General features: G+C 39.2%; 1 protein-coding gene across 1 annotated transcript in view; it reads right to left on the reverse strand.

The window, feature by feature from the left end:
• Vha55 (V-type proton ATPase subunit Vha55) overlaps nt 1-5,456 on the reverse strand; it is a 57,386-nt gene extending 51,930 nt beyond the window's left edge. The window contains exons 1-2 of the mRNA XM_067151408.2: nt 5,313-5,456; nt 4,900-5,054 (exon numbers count right to left, since the gene is read on the reverse strand). Coding sequence (XP_067007509.1) covers nt 4,900-5,054; nt 5,313-5,412 — 255 coding nt within the window. The 5' untranslated portion in view covers nt 5,413-5,456. The remainder of the gene's footprint in view (nt 1-4,899; nt 5,055-5,312) is intronic.
• Nucleotides 5,457-18,516: the final 13,060 nt, after the last annotated feature.

The following is an 18,516-nucleotide window of genomic DNA, read 5'->3' on the forward strand; positions in this document are numbered from 1 at the left end:
TTGTCCAGGCCCTACCCTAACCAGCTCAGACCAATGGTATTTCCATTGGAAGCTAGAGGCTTAACGCCACTTTGCGGCTTCTGATCTGGGGGCTTACATCCCCAGATCCCCCTTTCCTTGTCCTCATCCATGTCCAAGCCCTACCCTAACCAGTACAGACGAATGGAGTTTCCACAGGAAGGTAGAAGCATAACAGACCCCCTTTGCTTGTCCCCATATGACTGGCTTCCCAGCTCTATCGTATGGCCTTGGTTCCTAAAGAGAGAGGTTGGCAGCCAAGTGCACCACTCGACTACATACGTCGCGAGAAGGCCGCGAGATGTAAATAAAAGACAGTTATTCCGCACGTGTGTGTATGCGGTGAAAGGTTGGTAATGTGGGCGGAAGTATTGATCAAGCCTCTTTTCACCAGATATGAACGTGTACAATATTAAGGGCTCCCCCTGTACAGACTGGAAGAAAATATCACTCCATTGTTGTCTGGTTTGTTGCATTCAGCTTGCTAGAGAATCAGTTAGGTGGTGCTGATCATTGTTTGAAGAGGAAGTACAACTGGGCAACCATTCTCTCTTAACACTAATCAGAGCCAAAAATGGAAGGGGTCAATACTTCGAAAAAATGAAGGCAGTGACCTAAGAAAGATAAGGGCCACAAAGGGCATGAAAATGAAAGACTCGCGAGGCATCGAAAACTTAATACCGCGGGGGTGAGAAAACAAGAGTTAACCAATGGAGACCAGACAGAACCCATGAAAGTGAGAAGCCTGGCACAAGTTAGTGGAAGCCATGTCAGGACTCAGCTAAGGGCCCCATGGTCGCCAACCCATGCTTCTTTTTTTTTTTTCTTTTTTTTTTTTTTTCTTTTTTTTCTTTTTTTTTTTTTCTTTCCAAGTTAAGAGCCCCTGTGCCCCTTTTTATTCACCACTTAAGGCAAGTGAGGTATGCCACGGATGTTATTCTACTGCCCCCACCCACAGGGGGATGGAGAATCACTCCAATGGTAAATTTGCTCAGCACAACCTGGATGAAATACCCTTAGCTTGCACTTCCACTGACTTCTTTTAAGTCTGTGGGTACCAACTTATTCCTTACTATTGCCATGTAGTTGACAACTACACAAGTCGAGTGCATGCATTGAAAGACTTGACAAGGTCACTAATTTTGCACCAACTCAGATAGTCATGTGGCAACGATGTGATAGGCAAGGGCTAGGAATGGGAAGGAAGCGACCTGGCCTTAATTAAGGTACAGCCCCAACATTTCCCTGGTGTGAAAATTGGAAACTATGGAAAACCATCTTCAGGGCTGCCGACAGTACGGTTCGAACTATCTGCCGAATGCAAAGCTAACTGCTACATGATCCAAACCGCACAGCAACTCGCTCAGTCAATGCTCTTACTGGGTCCTTAATTGCTTACACGACTGCCACGATACCAACTTACTGTTGACAAGGTATTTCTTAGCGACACTCGAATGGTCTGGACAAATCTGATTCACAGTGACACTCCAATGGAATATATCATCAAATTGTCACACTGCTAAGTAAATAGCCTCCTCGATACTTGAGCCTTGCCCAATTCCATTGACAGTTCGCAATCGCATCTATCTATATTGATTTCTGGGAGCATCTCCATTGTTATAAATTTCAAACAATGCTAATGACTGTTGATGGTGGAATGGAAAATGTTGCAAGTTTATAATATTTTGGCCAGGCTGAGTGGATCAGAGGGTTGAGACGCTGGCCTTCTGACCCCAACTTGGCAGGTTCGATCCTGGCTCAATCCGGTGGTATTCAAAGGTACTCAAATACGTCAGCCTCGTGTCTAAATTTACAGGCACGGCACCTCGACATCTCCGAAAACTGTCAAAAGTAGTTAGTGGGATGTAAAAACAATATTATTATTATTTTGTTATAAATTCATATATTGTACGCGCACTTTTTAGTGATAGATTTTTGTACTGGGTTAAGGAGTAAGGAGGGAGCACTGCCAGTTCCGGTAATACTGTCAACTGAATGGAAATGAAATCTGAATTGAATCCATAATATGATCGATCGATGTGAATTTTCTAAACCTTTATTATCTTACGCCAACAACTGTGTCACACACACAATATATAATACTATATAACATTTCTCGATGTGAAACGTGTTCCTAGCATGAATTCTATAGTTTGGCTTTGCTGTGTAAACAACAACAGTATGAGTACGTAAAGTGTACGCCAAATGTTGCACAGCGTTCATATGCGATTCTTAGTTTGTTTCAAAAGGTTGCCAATACGAATCTCGAAGATAACCGAAGGCGACTGATTCAGCACTAGGGTGTCCATCTATCACTAAAGAGTGCACGTACAATAAATTCATTGGAAAGTTCATAGGAATGGCAATGAACATATCACTCTCCTACACGTAATATGAAGCAAGATTTACATTATTTACCTTTCAAAGTATGTAATTTATGCTGTACTGTATAGAAGCAAGTTTTACCACATAATAATAATAATAATAACAATAATAATAATAATAATCATCATCATCATCATCATCATCATCATCATCATAATATGGCCTCAGCTACCGTGTGCAGACATTTCAATTTGACGCCATCTGGCTGGCTGCTCGTCAATTTCGACGTTCTGTTCTACTGTAGGCCTACTAGGTGGCAGACTAGAGTAAATCAAACCTCTCTTGGATGTCTATGGTTGAAATTTAATGAATTTTGTCGGGTAAACACCAAATGTGTTACCAGAGATCTTTTACATGCCGACATCGTATGTCGAAAGGACTTTTTTTCTGCCCTTTGAAAATCTGACTACCTCTGCCGGGTTTGAACCTGCTACTTTGGGATCCAGAGGCCAACACTACCACTGATCCACAGAGGCAGCTAGTTTTACCACACGATTTTCACTATCACTCTTATTTGCCAAAAACTTAACGACTCCCTCAAAACGTATCTGACAGAGATATCTGGGTTCATTTCAAAGCGTATTTCAACCCACAGTTCCAATTAGTCTTACTAGTCTTCTAGACCAAGTATGTAGTCATATTCAGCTTGCTATGTGAACCCTGAAGCATCAACATGGCCCTTATCTGATACTTTAACTTCTTACACAAGTGTTAAAAGGCATGAGTAAGTCAGATGAAACAAAATGTCACACACCTTAAAAGTATATGCTAATAGTAGCTGCTATCAGTCAATCAATACTGATCTGCATTTAGGGCAGTCGCCCGGGTGGCAGATTCCCCTATCTGTTGTTTTCCTAGCCTTTTCTTAAACGATTTCAAAGAAATTGGAAATTTATTGAACATCTCCCTTGGTAAGTTATTCCAATCCCTAAACCCCCTTCCTATAAATGAATATTTGCCCCAATTTGTCCTCTTGAATTCTAACTTCATCTTCATATTGTGATCTTTCCTACTTTTAAAGACACCACTTCAACTTATTTGTCTACTAATGTTATTCCACGCCATCTCTCCATTGACAGCTCAGAATGTGAACATATCGCTTAGTCTAGCAACTCGTTTCCTTTCTCCCAAGTCTTCCCAGCCCAAACTTTGCAACATTTTTGTAACGCTACTCTTTTGTCAAATCAGCCAGAACAAATTAAGCTGCTTTTCTTTGGATTTTTTCCAGTTCTTGAAACAACTAATCCTGGTGAGGGTCCCATACAGTGGAACCATACTCCAGTTGGGGCTTACCACAGACTTATATGCCCTCTCCTTTACATTCTTACTACAACCCCTAAACAGGCTCATAACCATGTATGTGATTATCCCAATGAAAATCTTCCCTTATATTAACACCATCATTAGCATCTTATAGTACCCGAATTCCACTATTATAATGGAAATCTGATTAGTTGAGAATTTAATGCTCAAACTTCACAAATGCATGTTTATCACCTTTCACGCAGATGTTCTGGCTATGTCATACTTCTATAGCCAATACAGATAAATATTTTCCTCAATAAAAATGATCAAATGTTCAGTCCTCTTGCAATAAACTGCAAACACAACTGAACCACATTAAGACTTTTTACTCTGGTAACCTTGATAAAGTTATCCTTGCCATATCAGTTTACAACTGAAGTCAAGGTACCCACACAGATCAGCAATGGGCAAAATAGGAATTTCTCAAGAGATCATGGTATAGATAAAAGGATCTTAGCTCACAAAGTGAAGTGTAACTATATTTCACACAGATGAAAATTTGAAACAAAGTTGTAAAGCCAATCTGTCAGTGCATTTAATAGTTTGCTGTCGACATCTTTCAGCATCAGAATAATGATGTAGGGAATACTGCATACGATAAAACTGCAAGACCACAACAGCAATGATGCCATTGAGAAAGTGTGTAATCCCTCTATACTGCAGGCAAACGAGCTCTGGTCCAGGTGAGGAATAATTAAACATCAATATTGAAAGGAGGTTAATTTGAGAAAAATTAACCTATGTTATGTGGTTTTTAAGATAGTATCAAATATAGCCTAATATTCTTTTCGTAACTATTTGTGAACTACTTACCAACTTCTCGCCTTGGTTGTGGGGGGCATTTTTCTCCCCCCCCCCCTCTCCAGTTGCTTTACATCGCACTGACACAGATAGGTCTTATAGCGATGATGGGACAGGAAGGGACTAGGAGTGGGAAGGAAGTGGCCGTGACCTATTTTAAGGTACAGCCCCAGCATTTGCCTGGTGTGAAAATGGGAAGGGAGGCGTCTTGCTTTAATCACAAACGCCAGAGTTCACTGTGCCCAACTAGCCCTTACTTTGCTCCGTTGGAAAGGAAGTGAAGCCGACGATACCCCACTTGAACAGAATCGTAGTAAACAAAGTAACGTCCACTAACAAATTACCAACAAGTAGTGATTAAACTGTTAACTATAAATCAAATTTCCTTACCTGCACAACAGCTTTTGATCCACTAACTTCCAACACTTGACCAGACCGGATAGTTCCATCAGCCAATTTTAGCTGAACAATTTCAGCAAATTTAGGGAATTTTACTTCATCTAATATGACTAAGGGTCCATTCACACCAGATACAGTTTTGTATGCTGAAAAGATGAATTACCATTCCAATGAATATCCTATTTCACATTAATTGAAAAGAAATTTAAAATAAAAATACAAATTCGTTAAAAGATAAGAATATTTAGAGAGACGTGTGTCTTAACAGTTAATATCTTATAAGCAATGACCCCCTTTCCACAGTCACAAGACACCGACCCGCCCACAAAGTTTCTTCTCGGTTTTTCACAAATAGGAGATGTAATTTTTTTAAATTATTGTCTCGAAATATGCAGTATACTTACTTAAACGGGGCTGTGAAACAAAATCTCTTGAAACTGCCAAAACATGTTCTTTTGAAGCTTGTCTAATATCCATCTTATCCAGAGCGCTATGAAACGACATGATTCCACCCTCTGAGGTCTGCTGCTTTCGATTCACGTGCTATCACGTGATGAATACCTAGATAACATGAAGTGTTTCCGGAATAACTTGAGACGCCATATTTGTTCCAAATCACGTAACATAACCACCGCCGTCTTGATCCTCCTATACTTCCTGCTCTATGCGAGCCTTTTTGCGACTACGCTGCGACAAAATTTCTCCGCTACATGGCAGACATAGAAGCACAATATTCTAAACCTATTCTAAGGACAGCCTACAAAACACTATGCAGTATGGTCATATGTTCACTGAAGCTCGTAAATTACATTAGTAATATTAAATATCGGCAATATTACTTGTATGAAGTCGCATTTGGCCTCTTCATGCACAATTTGAAAATGTTCCTGGACAAAGGCTTGGAGTGGTACCGTACTTTTTGTGTTCTTGCCAACGCAATGTCAAATAATAGAGGTTTTACGAACTTGGTTTGGATAATATCACTAAGAGTTTGCTGATGTTCCTTGACCTCACACTGTAACAAAAGACATTCTGAAAGGGTTTTTGTGCTATTTGTTTTACGTCGTACCGACACAGATAGGTCTTATGGCGATGATGGGATAGGATAGGCCTAGGAATGGGAAGGAAGCGGCTGTGGCCTTAATTAAGGTACAGCCCCAGAATTTGCCTGGTGTGAAAATGGGAAACCACGGAAAACCAGGGCTGCCGACAGTGAGGTTCGAACCCACTATCTCCCGGATGCAAGCTCATATTTGCGCGCTCTTAACCGCACGGCCAACTCGCTCGGTATTCTGAAAGGGAAGACGTCGCAAGTGCTTCGTATTATGTTCGTACGTTTGAAGGACTTCGACGATAGGGCACAGCAGCTTAAACGAACTCCTGCAGGTGCTTCACCAGAGCAACAAAACTAGGTTTGGGGTATCGAACTCCTCCTCTGTCCTGATGCATAATCAGTTGCATTTAGCGGTGTCGAAGCTCTAGGCAGTGAGATGTTGCTAACACAAATGTCACACTCCATCCTCTCTTCAACAACACGAGCTTAGTACCCGCAAATTAGGATTTGATTTCCTGTTTCTAATGTTTCTACTTTCTCCTGTTTCTAGGTTGATTGGAATATTAGCGTCTGGATATCTGAGGTTGTCCAAAATGTCTAAACATCAAGACGTTTTGTGATTGTCCATCACAATTCTTATCACAAGGAATCCACTATCCACACCTTTAATCACCTTCTGAAAAAATCCACAACATGCATCCAGTCATTCGACCGAATCAAGAATGGAATGAATGAAGCCCCATCTATAAGCGAGGATAGGAATTGTGCCGGCTGCCGAAGCCTGTCGCACCCCTCCAGGGCAATGATTAATAAAGGACAGATGAAATGAAATGATATTCGAGAGTGTTGCTGGGATGAAATATGACAGGGAAAACCGGAGTATCCGGAGAAAAACCTGTCCCGCCTCCTCTTTGTCCAGCACAAATCTCACATGGAGTGACCGGGATTTGAACCATAGAACCCAGCGGTGAGAGACCGGCGTGCTGCCGCCTGAGCCGCGGAGGCTCCATCACCTTATGAAATATGGTGTAAAGGCACAGATGCGTGAGTAACCCGATGATACCCAATTACTTCCTTTATTGCGTCCTTGCCTAGATAAAGCCGACATCCGCTTTTCTCTTAATTCCCCTTCTAGACGGTATTTCATGGAGTCGCATCTTTTCTGGCTACGAACAACCTTGCCGAGATTGGAAAAATGGTACAGAACCGCTGAATATTTCGGGGAAAGAATCTGAAGTTTCAGTTCTAAGAAAAATATACCTTTCACGAACGAAAAGAAACAAGTACCAACACCATAAAATCACATCTATAAGCATAACATGATTAATTAATTTCACGGTTCTATACAAAATATATCTTGTACGAACAGAAGTGACCAGACACGTTAACTCACTGTACGAAATAACACAGGTTTTCACACACATTCATGCACCAATAACACAGTGCTACACCCACACTGACAGCGAAGATTGTGCGTCTAATGCTGTACTCTTACGGCGACTTGGAGAAATATTGGTAGTCGCGCCTTCCTGTGTTATTATAGTGGCATAGAGCCATAGAGTTAGTAAATAATATAATTTACTAACTCTATGCATAGAGCAGGCAGTATAAGAGGATCGAGACGGCGGTGAACATAACAGACTATTTGCAATTCTTATCAGTGTCAGAATGAACAGTTACTTGAAGTATTCACTCTCTTCAGTGACTGAACGTAAGACATATCTGATAAGGTAACAACCTCGTTCCCTATAAAGTAGACACTTCTCAATCACGTTTCTTCAAAACATGATAGGAATAATTTAAAATGTTGTTTTAATTTCTTAGGAATCATTTAAACATTTGATATTTAATCCATATTGAAAGGAAGGAATGCAAAATAGTTAGCTGTTCTGTGATCACGGTGCTCTATGCTTACAGCATAATATGTATTTAAAGACAACAATATTCAATTACTAGGTACTCAAAAATTCCACTTTGTAATAATAATAATAATAATAATAATAATAATAATAATAATAATAATAATAATAATAATAATAATAATAATAATAATAATAATAATGCATACATTCACTTTCTAAACTGATAACCTAGAGTAGCAACTATCCCCAAAAGGAGAAATGTATTTTATATTATTGAATAAACTGTAAATAGCGACGACAATCAGCAGTGACTATCTTGAACTATGTAAAGATATTTTCTCAAGATCATTATAATGACTAAATGAAGGGGAGATAAACACAGAATTCTGAAATAGTTTCTCGTGAACCAAACAACAATCAAACCTGATGAATTTAAAATTGTTATATAATTAACTTGCAGCTGCTTAGTTAAGAAACACATACATTAATAGATCGACTTTTACACTATTAAACAAACTGGCATAGTGTGGAAAACACGACATACTGAAACAAACTGCACATCGTGTGGATCATATTATACAATGTGACTATTCACTGCTTAACGAAGAAAATGGAACACTATATTGTTTTTTGTTTGTGTGTATTCACAACGTTTACTGCGGTTTACTGAAATGTTTCATAACGATATACAGTGCCAGAATACTCTATTTGACAGTACTAACATCAAAAAAAGTCTCTACATGTAGTTAGTTACATTACTTCTTATTTGATACTCTGTTTCCTTAACCTTTATAAGAGAAAAGGGAATTTACTTTAACACAACTACTTTCCAGCCATGCACAGGAATGTTATATCTCCCCCTCCCCAAGTATCTGAAAACACCGCTTGTAATGCTCCCTTTTGTGACATAAATGTCTTAGAGATGGGGGTCATCCGAAAATTTCTGTAATGAAATAGTGTCATGTAACAAACTATGTGACGCGATGTTACCTAGCAACAATAACTTGAGAGCTGCACAGACCACATGGACATATATAAAGAGAGATGCGTAGGTCATAGATTTGTATGTCATTGCCATCCGTCAGTACTTCACATCACAGCCTGCACGGTTGCTAAGTAATATCGCGTCACATACTTTACTGAAAGATGTATTTATGATCATTTGATTTTCCCAAAGGGAAATTTAATAATATTCTTTCAGTGTCTACCTCTGTTACCTATGTGTTATCTCCTTCAAACCTTATTGTAGCAAACTGTATGTTATTGTTTAGGGTCACTGATATGAAGTGCCCTATAAACGGCGGCATGTTGTATGAGCGCTGACAAGTATAAATGCAGCACGAGTGCGTCTCTTGGGTGTTGCCTACAAGGTCGAAAGCATCTTAAATGAGAAAGCAGTTATTCGTAAATTAAACAACAGCGTATCGAAACCTGCAAACTCAACACTGCAAAAATCTTGAATCATTACATTTGGCCTTGCTGATTTATAAATTGAAGTGATCTTCCATCAAAACTCAGGTGGATTATTTCTTAGAAGATATCGATAAGATAATCAGAAGGGCTGTGAAGGAAATGATCGGTTTCCCAACAGATACTCCAGACTGCATGCTTTATCGCTTTCGAAAACTCCAAGGATTTTACTATTGGTGTCTGCCTATTAGCTGTTCCACTACGACGGAGAAACGACAGTACAATTTTAGACGAAGCATTATGTTAATAATCTATCCAATCAGGAATGGGCTTGAACTGTGGCTTCAGAATCATTCAATGGATTGAGGGTTCAGAAAGAATTAAACAGTTATTTAATATTTTCTCATCTACCTTTTATTTCTGTGAAATACATAAACATTTTTCCAGAACAACTATTTTAAGAAATATTTGCGGTTTACACGTTTCTGTTCACTCTTGATGTAACGGAGCAAATTAATGTTCACTATAGTGCTTATGTTCCGGATCACTCGCAGCTTCGTTTTCCCTTGTTATTCCTGGAATAACTTGAAAACCACTTGAACTTCTAATAACAGTGTTTATTCATTTCCCTCTTTCAATAACTAAAGTCTTTGGCATTAACCCGAGTTGAGTTAGACACTGATTAACAGTACGGTATCGATTACAACCGTGGCTAACTCTTCATTTACAGATATTATACCAATATCATCAGCAAACCCGGAGCTGTCTGTTTATAAGATTCTAACCAAACTGAGATGCAAGCTCCGAATTTTTAGATTCCCTGAGTTCAATATCAATGACCAATTTAAGTAATGGGAACGACAATAGTGACCCGTGGGTCACTCTTCTGTGAAACTGAATTCCCTTAGTGTAGTAGTTGCGCGTAATTCTATGTTGACTGAGTTGTTATTTAATGGAGAAGTACCGTACTTGAGTATCTGAGGGACTGAAGCCATATTCAACATAGATGAAGGGGTCTTTGTAGGAGGCTTTGGAGACATCAAGAAAAGCAATACCGGTGCAGCAGTTCATTTTCTGTATTTTAGAATCCTGAAAGCAGCCATTTACTAGTAATGAATTTATAATTTTACCAGATGTATTGGCACAAAACCACTTTGCCGGGATGATAATTCTATGACGGGCCTAGCTTTCTTTTCTAGAATATTCTCAGTAATCCTTAAAATGGGGAAAGCTGTTATAGGATGCCAGTTACCAATCACATTTTAATCACACGATTTATACAGTAAGACAATACTGCCTTCTCTAAAGACTAGTGGAACATAATCTCAAGTTTACATTATGATAGCTGTTAAACTGATAACTTTCGAGCATTTGAGATCGTTAAAGTGAGGAGCGTGTAAGAAGGCAGGTTAGCACTAGCTGTGCCGTGATGAGAAGAAGTATCACGTGATTGTCTTTAACGTCGCACTAACACATCGAAAGTTTTCGGTGATGCAACGATGGAAAAAGGTTAGTATTGGGGAGGTATCCATCATAAGGTACATTCCAAGCATTTACCTGGAGTGAAAATAGAAAACCACTGAAAAATATCTTTAAGTGCCGACGGCGTGACACTTTTCTGCAATTAGCTTTACGTTGCGCGGTCACAGATAGGTCATACGGCGATGATGGGATAGAAAGGGTCTAGTAGTGGGAAGAAAGTGGCCGCGGCTTTAATTAATGTACAGCCACAGTGGTATTCGAATCCGAATACAAGTTTACAGCTACGCCAGTTGATTATTTTCCTTACATTGATGTTGTTCGTGGCACTTGCAGTATTTATTGCTGACGTTCCTTCTTTAGTTCACAATAAGTGTTACGATTAATGGTTGTGTTTAATACGGTTGATAGCAAGTGTTACACAAACAAACTAGAGACTTAGCCTTCCATTGTATAATTTCTTCAAGCGCGATTCAGAAACAGCATCCGACGTTTCACAACGAACATACCCCAGCGTTGCCAAATGTCAGGAGATAACAGCTGAGGCATGGCCAGACTACAGTTAGGCCGTGACACTGAAACTCGGACAACTGTACTGCTACTCCCTGGAGTCTTACTTGTAACATATGGGAAGTTAACCTTTAAATGTGTTTTCTCAAATGAACCGTTGTTGGAAGGACAGTTTTCATTGGATGCATGTAAAACAAGGTGAAAGTTAAAATAAATACGTTAATGTAAATATGAGAATAAAGAAACATATGGCTACAACTAAAGAAAACAATACAATCATATGTCCATCAAAATATAATTTTAACATTGGGAATCAACTTACAACCGAATCTCTCCAGGGTCATCAGTTTTCTTTTCTTGCCTGAACTCTCAAACATAGCATCAGCAGCATTAACATGTTTTGTGTGGTTGTTGATTAAAATTGTTCCGAGGTATCTGTGGAACAGCAGAGGTGAAAGAAGGTGCTGGGTGGAATAGGTCTCAACTTATGAAATTAAAGTTAATTTAAAACTTTAACAAAGGTTATATTTTCTTTTCAAGATAAATAAATAACAGAATATAACAGGTACCAAGTAGCAGATCAACAAATTAAGAAAGTACAATTTTAATTCATTACAAAATTTGGGCTTCGAGCCCGACACTCACGAACCTTGAGCTATAAGCCCAACTTTACCTATATACCAAGTTCAAACAAGGGGCAGAAAATCCCAATCATGCCAAGGAGCACTGGCTCCTGATTACCATATTAAGCCTCCTCGAGGCACACAGAAACCAAATTTAAGAAAGAGCAAACCCGCTCTCAAGGTTCAAGCCCATCAAAGGCCACAATAAACTATACTTCAAACTGCCCTCAAAGCATACCAAGAACAGGGGTAATAAATACCCAAACCTACTGGGCCTATTCAGTAAAGAAGCAGGTTAATTACATGGTCCAAAATACCAACTTGACTGGAGGCGTAACTTGCACTCCTAATACACTTTTAAAACCTACTTGGCACTGGGCCGCATACACAAGAGGTGACTTGTATAAGAAGACTTAATTACATTAAGAAAGGAAGAAACGGTTGTGAAAACAAGGTCACCTCAAAACAATAGGAGTGGGAGCTCGAGAGGGTTTAGCACTCTCTATCCCAATTTATAGTTAAAGAGACGAAGTTTTACCAAGTATCTATTACATTTTAAAGATAGGTTACATGAGAAAAGTTTCGAACCTGCCCTGAGGGTTAAACTGCTGAGCTAGCGAGAAATGAAGTTATTAAATGGCCATTACCTTATGGATGAACTGCTGCCCGAAGAAAGAGGCGCTTCCCGCCCCTTGCTACATAATCACACTAGGAGAGATGTTACTGAAGTGGCGAGGAGACCAGAAAATCAGCAGTTTATATACCCTCGCGGAAAATTCGAGACGTTTCATGAATGATTACAACCCGGCCACAAAATTTTATTGGATAACAGCAGAAACTAATACACCAGACGAAGACGAAAGACCTTATTGGTAGAAAATTAATTACAGAAATTCCTGATTGGCTACATTCAAAACAGGCGGAAAGAAAGGATTATATTGCCAACCTACAACTGACAGAACAAAATTTAGTTAAGACAAAACTTATGAATACAAAATTTCTTCAGGAAGGTACATTCCTTTACACCAGAGTGCGATATTAGTTTCGGTAGAGACATCTGTTAGAGAATGTTCAAATTTCTTGATATGGAGCAAGCAAACACAAATCGAAATAGACACAGTTCAGAACACTTCAAAATTTACGGTAGTGACATCTTCCAAGAAACCTTTGAATAAATATAGTTTGTTAAAGTTCAGGCGTTCTCCTGTAGAGGAGTTTCAACTGGCGCAATATTTGAATTTGCGGCGTGGATGTGTACCGCCCGGTACAAAAATATTCGCAAAATAGGGCAAAAATATGCAGAGAAGTTCATCTTGAGGTTTTTCACAATATGAGCAGCACGCCCTTGTATCACTTACATTTTGTCTCCCAAGCTGAATCAAATACAAACTTCTGATCCTTACTCTGAAGGAATGTTACTTCATATTCCTCAGATATTAAAATCTGCATGATCCTATATACAATTGTACACACATTTAAGATCAATTCTGATGGGGCCGATAACCCACCTCTGCTTATCAAATGAAACAGTGATATGTCGAGATACAGTATCTGCAATTAGATTTACTGGCTAGCTATAAAGCTACATAACCTGAAATGTAAATGACAGGAATCATGTTATCGAAGTCTACTTCTATTTAATTTACTTTAACTAGCACACTGGAAAATTTACCGCATGTATCTGTTTCGTCAGTTATATTCAATGAATTGGAATCTAATCCAAACATGTCCTTGCTTAAAGATATTTCTTTATATTTTGCAGACCTTAATCATAACAAACACTGCACTTTTGCTTCCTTCTCAGCTTCAAAAACCATTAAAATAGATACACTGTCTAATATCGGTTTGAAACTTTCCTGGCAACACATACTTGACTTGAGGTAGATCTAAACAAAAGCTTATCACTCAATCATGAGAGCGCTGAAAATTTTTACTGAAAGGCGAACGTATTTCAAGGACATATTAAACCATGCCCACGACCAATTATCAAATTCTTCAAGAAACTGTAATCTGATAGCACCTCTTGATGTGAGTGGAGAATCATCCACTTCCCCCTTTCCGCTTCTAATTGACTTGCTCTTAATGTTCATATCTGTCCACCATCTATTAATCACGTTAAGAAAATGTTCTACTTCAGAATAGCTCCTTGTAGATACTGCTATAATTGTCTTGTTACAAAAAAATATTACAAGCAAGAGCCACGTTTTGCATCTCTATGACTGATGGAAACAATGACATATAATTAAGTCTAAAGGCATACTTCAATAACTTGTTGGACTCTAACTTGTACAATTCTAAAAAAAAAACTGAAAACTGGGCTTTGAAAACTGAACAACGACGACAAACGATAGGATCAAATTTGGGATAAAAAAAAGGTTTTAACTTCATCACACAGATTGAACCAATTATTTTTGACAGATTTAAGGAGGTGATCAGTATCAAACAAAAAGTAAATAAATGGTTGGGCATATTATAATTTAAACTTCCACCTAGAAGAGAAAACATGTTGTGATTTATCCGACTATTATCATAAATAATGCTAAGCACAGAAAAACCGCAATTTTGAACAATATTTATAGATTTTTGTCAAGTTAGCTAAGTCATCGCCTGTTAAATGTTTTACTGACACCAGTGTAACTACAGCAGAAACATTCTCAAATAAAGGGCTTATCATTAAGGCCTAAATGGTTTCGCTAATTTTCCTGTTTGATTCTGAGCACGGCCATGCACAACACCTAGCTTAAATTGGCAATATGAGTTCACATACATTTCATCCAAAAGGAGATTTACATATAGCTGTATTACAGAAAGACTACATGCTATATTCTTAAGAAAACTGTCATTACCTTGATTAGATGACACATATAATGCATTTGCTATGCGTTTGAGATGTCTAGAATGAGGAAGGAACATAGTGTTTTGATTGCGAATAGTAGCATAACAAGAAGAAGATATGTAGTAAATCAGAAATGAAAACTGAAAAAGAAGGCAAGAATATAAGTTCTTGGACACACACAGGAGTTGAAATTGATGGTTTAAAACACTGCTTGCTTGGAGTCTGGAAATTTTTCATCTGAGTGAGATTCAATGAAAGTCTCAAGATCTGACAGCTGGCCTTTGATTTGGTTAACCATTTACTCGTAATGCACCTGAGGTTCCAGCTCATTATTTGCATGGCATACACAATAATTGTTCAGAATGTCCCTGAGTTGTGACCAATTCTGTAACTTTCCCTTTAATAAGGGATCATCCTTACCTACATTTTTCTCAATCACAACCACTGATAGCTCCAACAACACTGACACTTTTATTGCTACCTCAACTTGTGGTACCTGATTGACTGCCAGAGTGTAAAATACAAATTCATTTTCGCTACTTTCTATCAACCATCTATGTCCTAAACAGCCAGCAAGGAGGGTTTTACAATTTTTTAAAGCTATAAAATCTACAATTTTGTCTACCTCAACAAGTTTTTGAAATGTTCTTCCTCTCTTTTCTGAATTTCTTTACGCCTGTCATCTGGAGTTTTTTCTTGTAGATAGACTGGGTTTGGTTAAATAATAGGGGAGATTTGGGAAAATCCTAGGGAGAGCACCAGATTTTAATGTAGGCCTGTCTTTTTTCCCTTGTTTTCCTGTCACCATTGTGATCAATGTAAGTCTCAAATATTTCTACATCTTCAGGAGCAAAGTGTTTTAGACAGACTACACTAGATGAAGTAGGGTTCCAGTTGGGGATACATTTCATCCTTAGGAAATCTGAACACCAGGGACATATGATGGGATCAAGACGTGGGCCACCACTAGATTTAGGTTACCCCTTTTCGATGGTCGGTTTAGTGAACGTCAAGCCTTCAGCGTTTTGAGATGCAGCCAATAGCCGACGGAGAAGCCTGCTGTGTTGTCAAGGCTGCTTCACAAGCTACTGCCCTGGCCTCTGCTACTACCAATGCTTAACCCCTGATCAGTGGGAATAGCAGCCTAAGGTTTAGCAAATGAAATTCCAGCTTTGTAGCTAAATGGATAGAATGACTGCGTTTAGTCCAATGAATCAATCCCCTCATACTTCTAATTTCACTGGCTTGGGGGCCGGGTGTTTATGACGTCTTCGCCATTCATTTTATCCTCATTAGGTCACTCCCAAGCCTATACAGATTATTATTATTATTATTATTATTATTATTATTATTATTATTATTATTATTATTATTATTATTATTATTATTATTATCTGATAATTGTTAATAATTTGAAGCCCTATTTTAACCTAAAATTACATGGGTTTATCAAGCTTTATCAATCATAATCTCGCGCGCTGGCTGGATAAGTAAACGAGCAGTATCTGGTAGCGTTTTTACTTCTAAGATTTATTAATTAATACTAATGATCACTTACACCTCTGTACACAGCCAGTATTTCCGAGTCACACTTACTGTAAATCTACTTTTTGACGTAATTGCACAGTCCACGCTCACGTCGTTTTCCACTGTTGCCTCTTCTCTCTGTTTTCCCGATCACAGTCTTCCACAGAGTTGAAGAGTGAACAGACGGGTCAAGCAATGACGTCAGCAGTCCCTCTCAAATTGGCATGGAGGACGCTATAACCATTACACTTAAGGCTGCTCGTCCCGAGCTGCTCCACGATACGGCGCCAGGCGATCCAGGTGAACGACCAGCATCTTCCCTAGGGGAGCACCGGATCCTGTAAATGACGTCGTTTATCCTGGTGACTGTTGTATATGGACCTTCCCATTGTGCTTGAAGCTTCGGTGACTTCGCTTTTTCCGCATCGTACGGTACAGCCACACTCGGTCACATTCCTGGAAACCCGCAGAGTTCGCCAACAAGTCATAGCGGACTCTCACCCGATCGCTGGCCAACCTCAGATGATGTCGGGCATAATCGTGGATGTCGCTGAGCCGATCCACCAACTCCCACACATCGTCCGTTGCTGGCTGCTGCTGGTCCGGTGCCGAACCGAACATTACATAGCATTGTAGGCGGAGCTCCCTTCCCAAGCCCATGTTGGCAGGTGTCATGCCCGTCGACTCTTGAGTGGACGCTCGATATGTCATGAAGATAAAAGGGACCCTCTCGTCCCAGTCCTTCTGGTGCGCCGAAACCACCTTTCTGAGATGATCTTCGACAGTTTTCACAAAACGCTCCACCATGCCATCTATACGTCTGTGCTGCTGACTAGAGATGAACTTCCTACAGATGACTTACCTTTATACCAGTACATAAGGCAAAGGGGAAATAGGAATGAAAGGATGTAAAATCATCCAACTGAAGCTGATAATGAACACATAGTAGTAGCCAACATGAATGCAATTTGCTCAACAACACTTTGCTGGAAAGCACTGCACATGTAACATTTATATTTTAAAAACATGAACAAGAATACAGAATATTAGTTATTTAAAATGTTCATTATAATCCCTGGCATCTCGCCATTTTTTTCTTTTAAATAGAGAAGCTTTTCCCGTATGGCTTCTTATTGCAACTTCTCTGTCTGTTGTCTTAGCCTCTCGGTTTCTTTTTGCATTTGTAGTAGTATTTAATGGCTGTATTTTTCCTTACTAAATGCATTTCTTTTTTCGCAGAGAGATGCCCTGCTCTCAGCAAGTGCAGCAATGTTGCTACAACAAAGACTGGCATGTGAATAAAGATGACCGAGGAAAATGTTTGAACATCTGCGATAATGTTTATGACTTTCTCAGTGTGAAATAGCTGATGTGATACTGACCTTGTTTGAGCGAGTTGACTGCTTCGTAGGGTTTTCTGCGCATGTTTTTTCTTTGGTCTGAAAAGCAAAATAATATATATATATAAATAAGGAAGGAAGAGAAAAATAGAAATTGCTGAAAACAGGTACATGTACGCCTCTGACATTGGTGGCTATATTGTGTAGGGTAGGCCACACACACTTGACTGTACTGAGCAGGTTCAGCCCTTACCCACACTGTGTTCGTCATGACAAATGGGAAAGGGAAGCGTGTGTTAGTTGCAGGCCAGTTGAATGGAAAGAGTTCTTTGTCCAGTGTACAGTGCGTATTGTGAATCTACTATCACGTGTTGACGAGTGGCTATCGTCTACGTACTGTAACCAGTTGTCTCAGCTGATATCCTGTATGTGTCGTTGAACCGTTGCAGTATACGACCTGGTTTCAAGGCGTAGACGAGTCTTGTGTAAAAGATGTGCGTTTTGAAAAATGAACAGTATGATTATATTAGAGTTAAAATCAGTGCGTGACTAAAAAACACAATATAACAAAAGTGATCTGAATCACAGTACCACATGGCGTAGCAATCCCTGAAAACTGTGTATGTTGCTGTTATTATTGTTCACTGTTGCCTATACAATTACCACGGGCAGTAGTAGGTAATAGTGCTTGATTTTCTATGTATTTATTTCAGCTTTAGGTTTATTTTTATATGTTAGTGTGTAAAGGGGAAAACTTAGGGGTTTTCCTTTTTTTCCATTTTGCTTACTGTTGCACTGACACATATTGGTCTTACGGCGTAAATTGGATAGGAAAGGGCTAGCAGTGAGAAGGAAGTGTCCATGGCTTTAATTAAGGTTTTATCTGAATTTGACTGGTGTGAAAATGGGACACCACGGAAAACTATTTTCAGGGCTGCCGACAGTGGGGTTCGAACCCACTATCTCA

This window comes from Anabrus simplex, chromosome 7 (genome assembly GCF_040414725.1).
Source record: "Anabrus simplex isolate iqAnaSimp1 chromosome 7, ASM4041472v1, whole genome shotgun sequence".
NCBI classification, from domain to species: domain Eukaryota; kingdom Metazoa; phylum Arthropoda; class Insecta; order Orthoptera; family Tettigoniidae; genus Anabrus; species Anabrus simplex.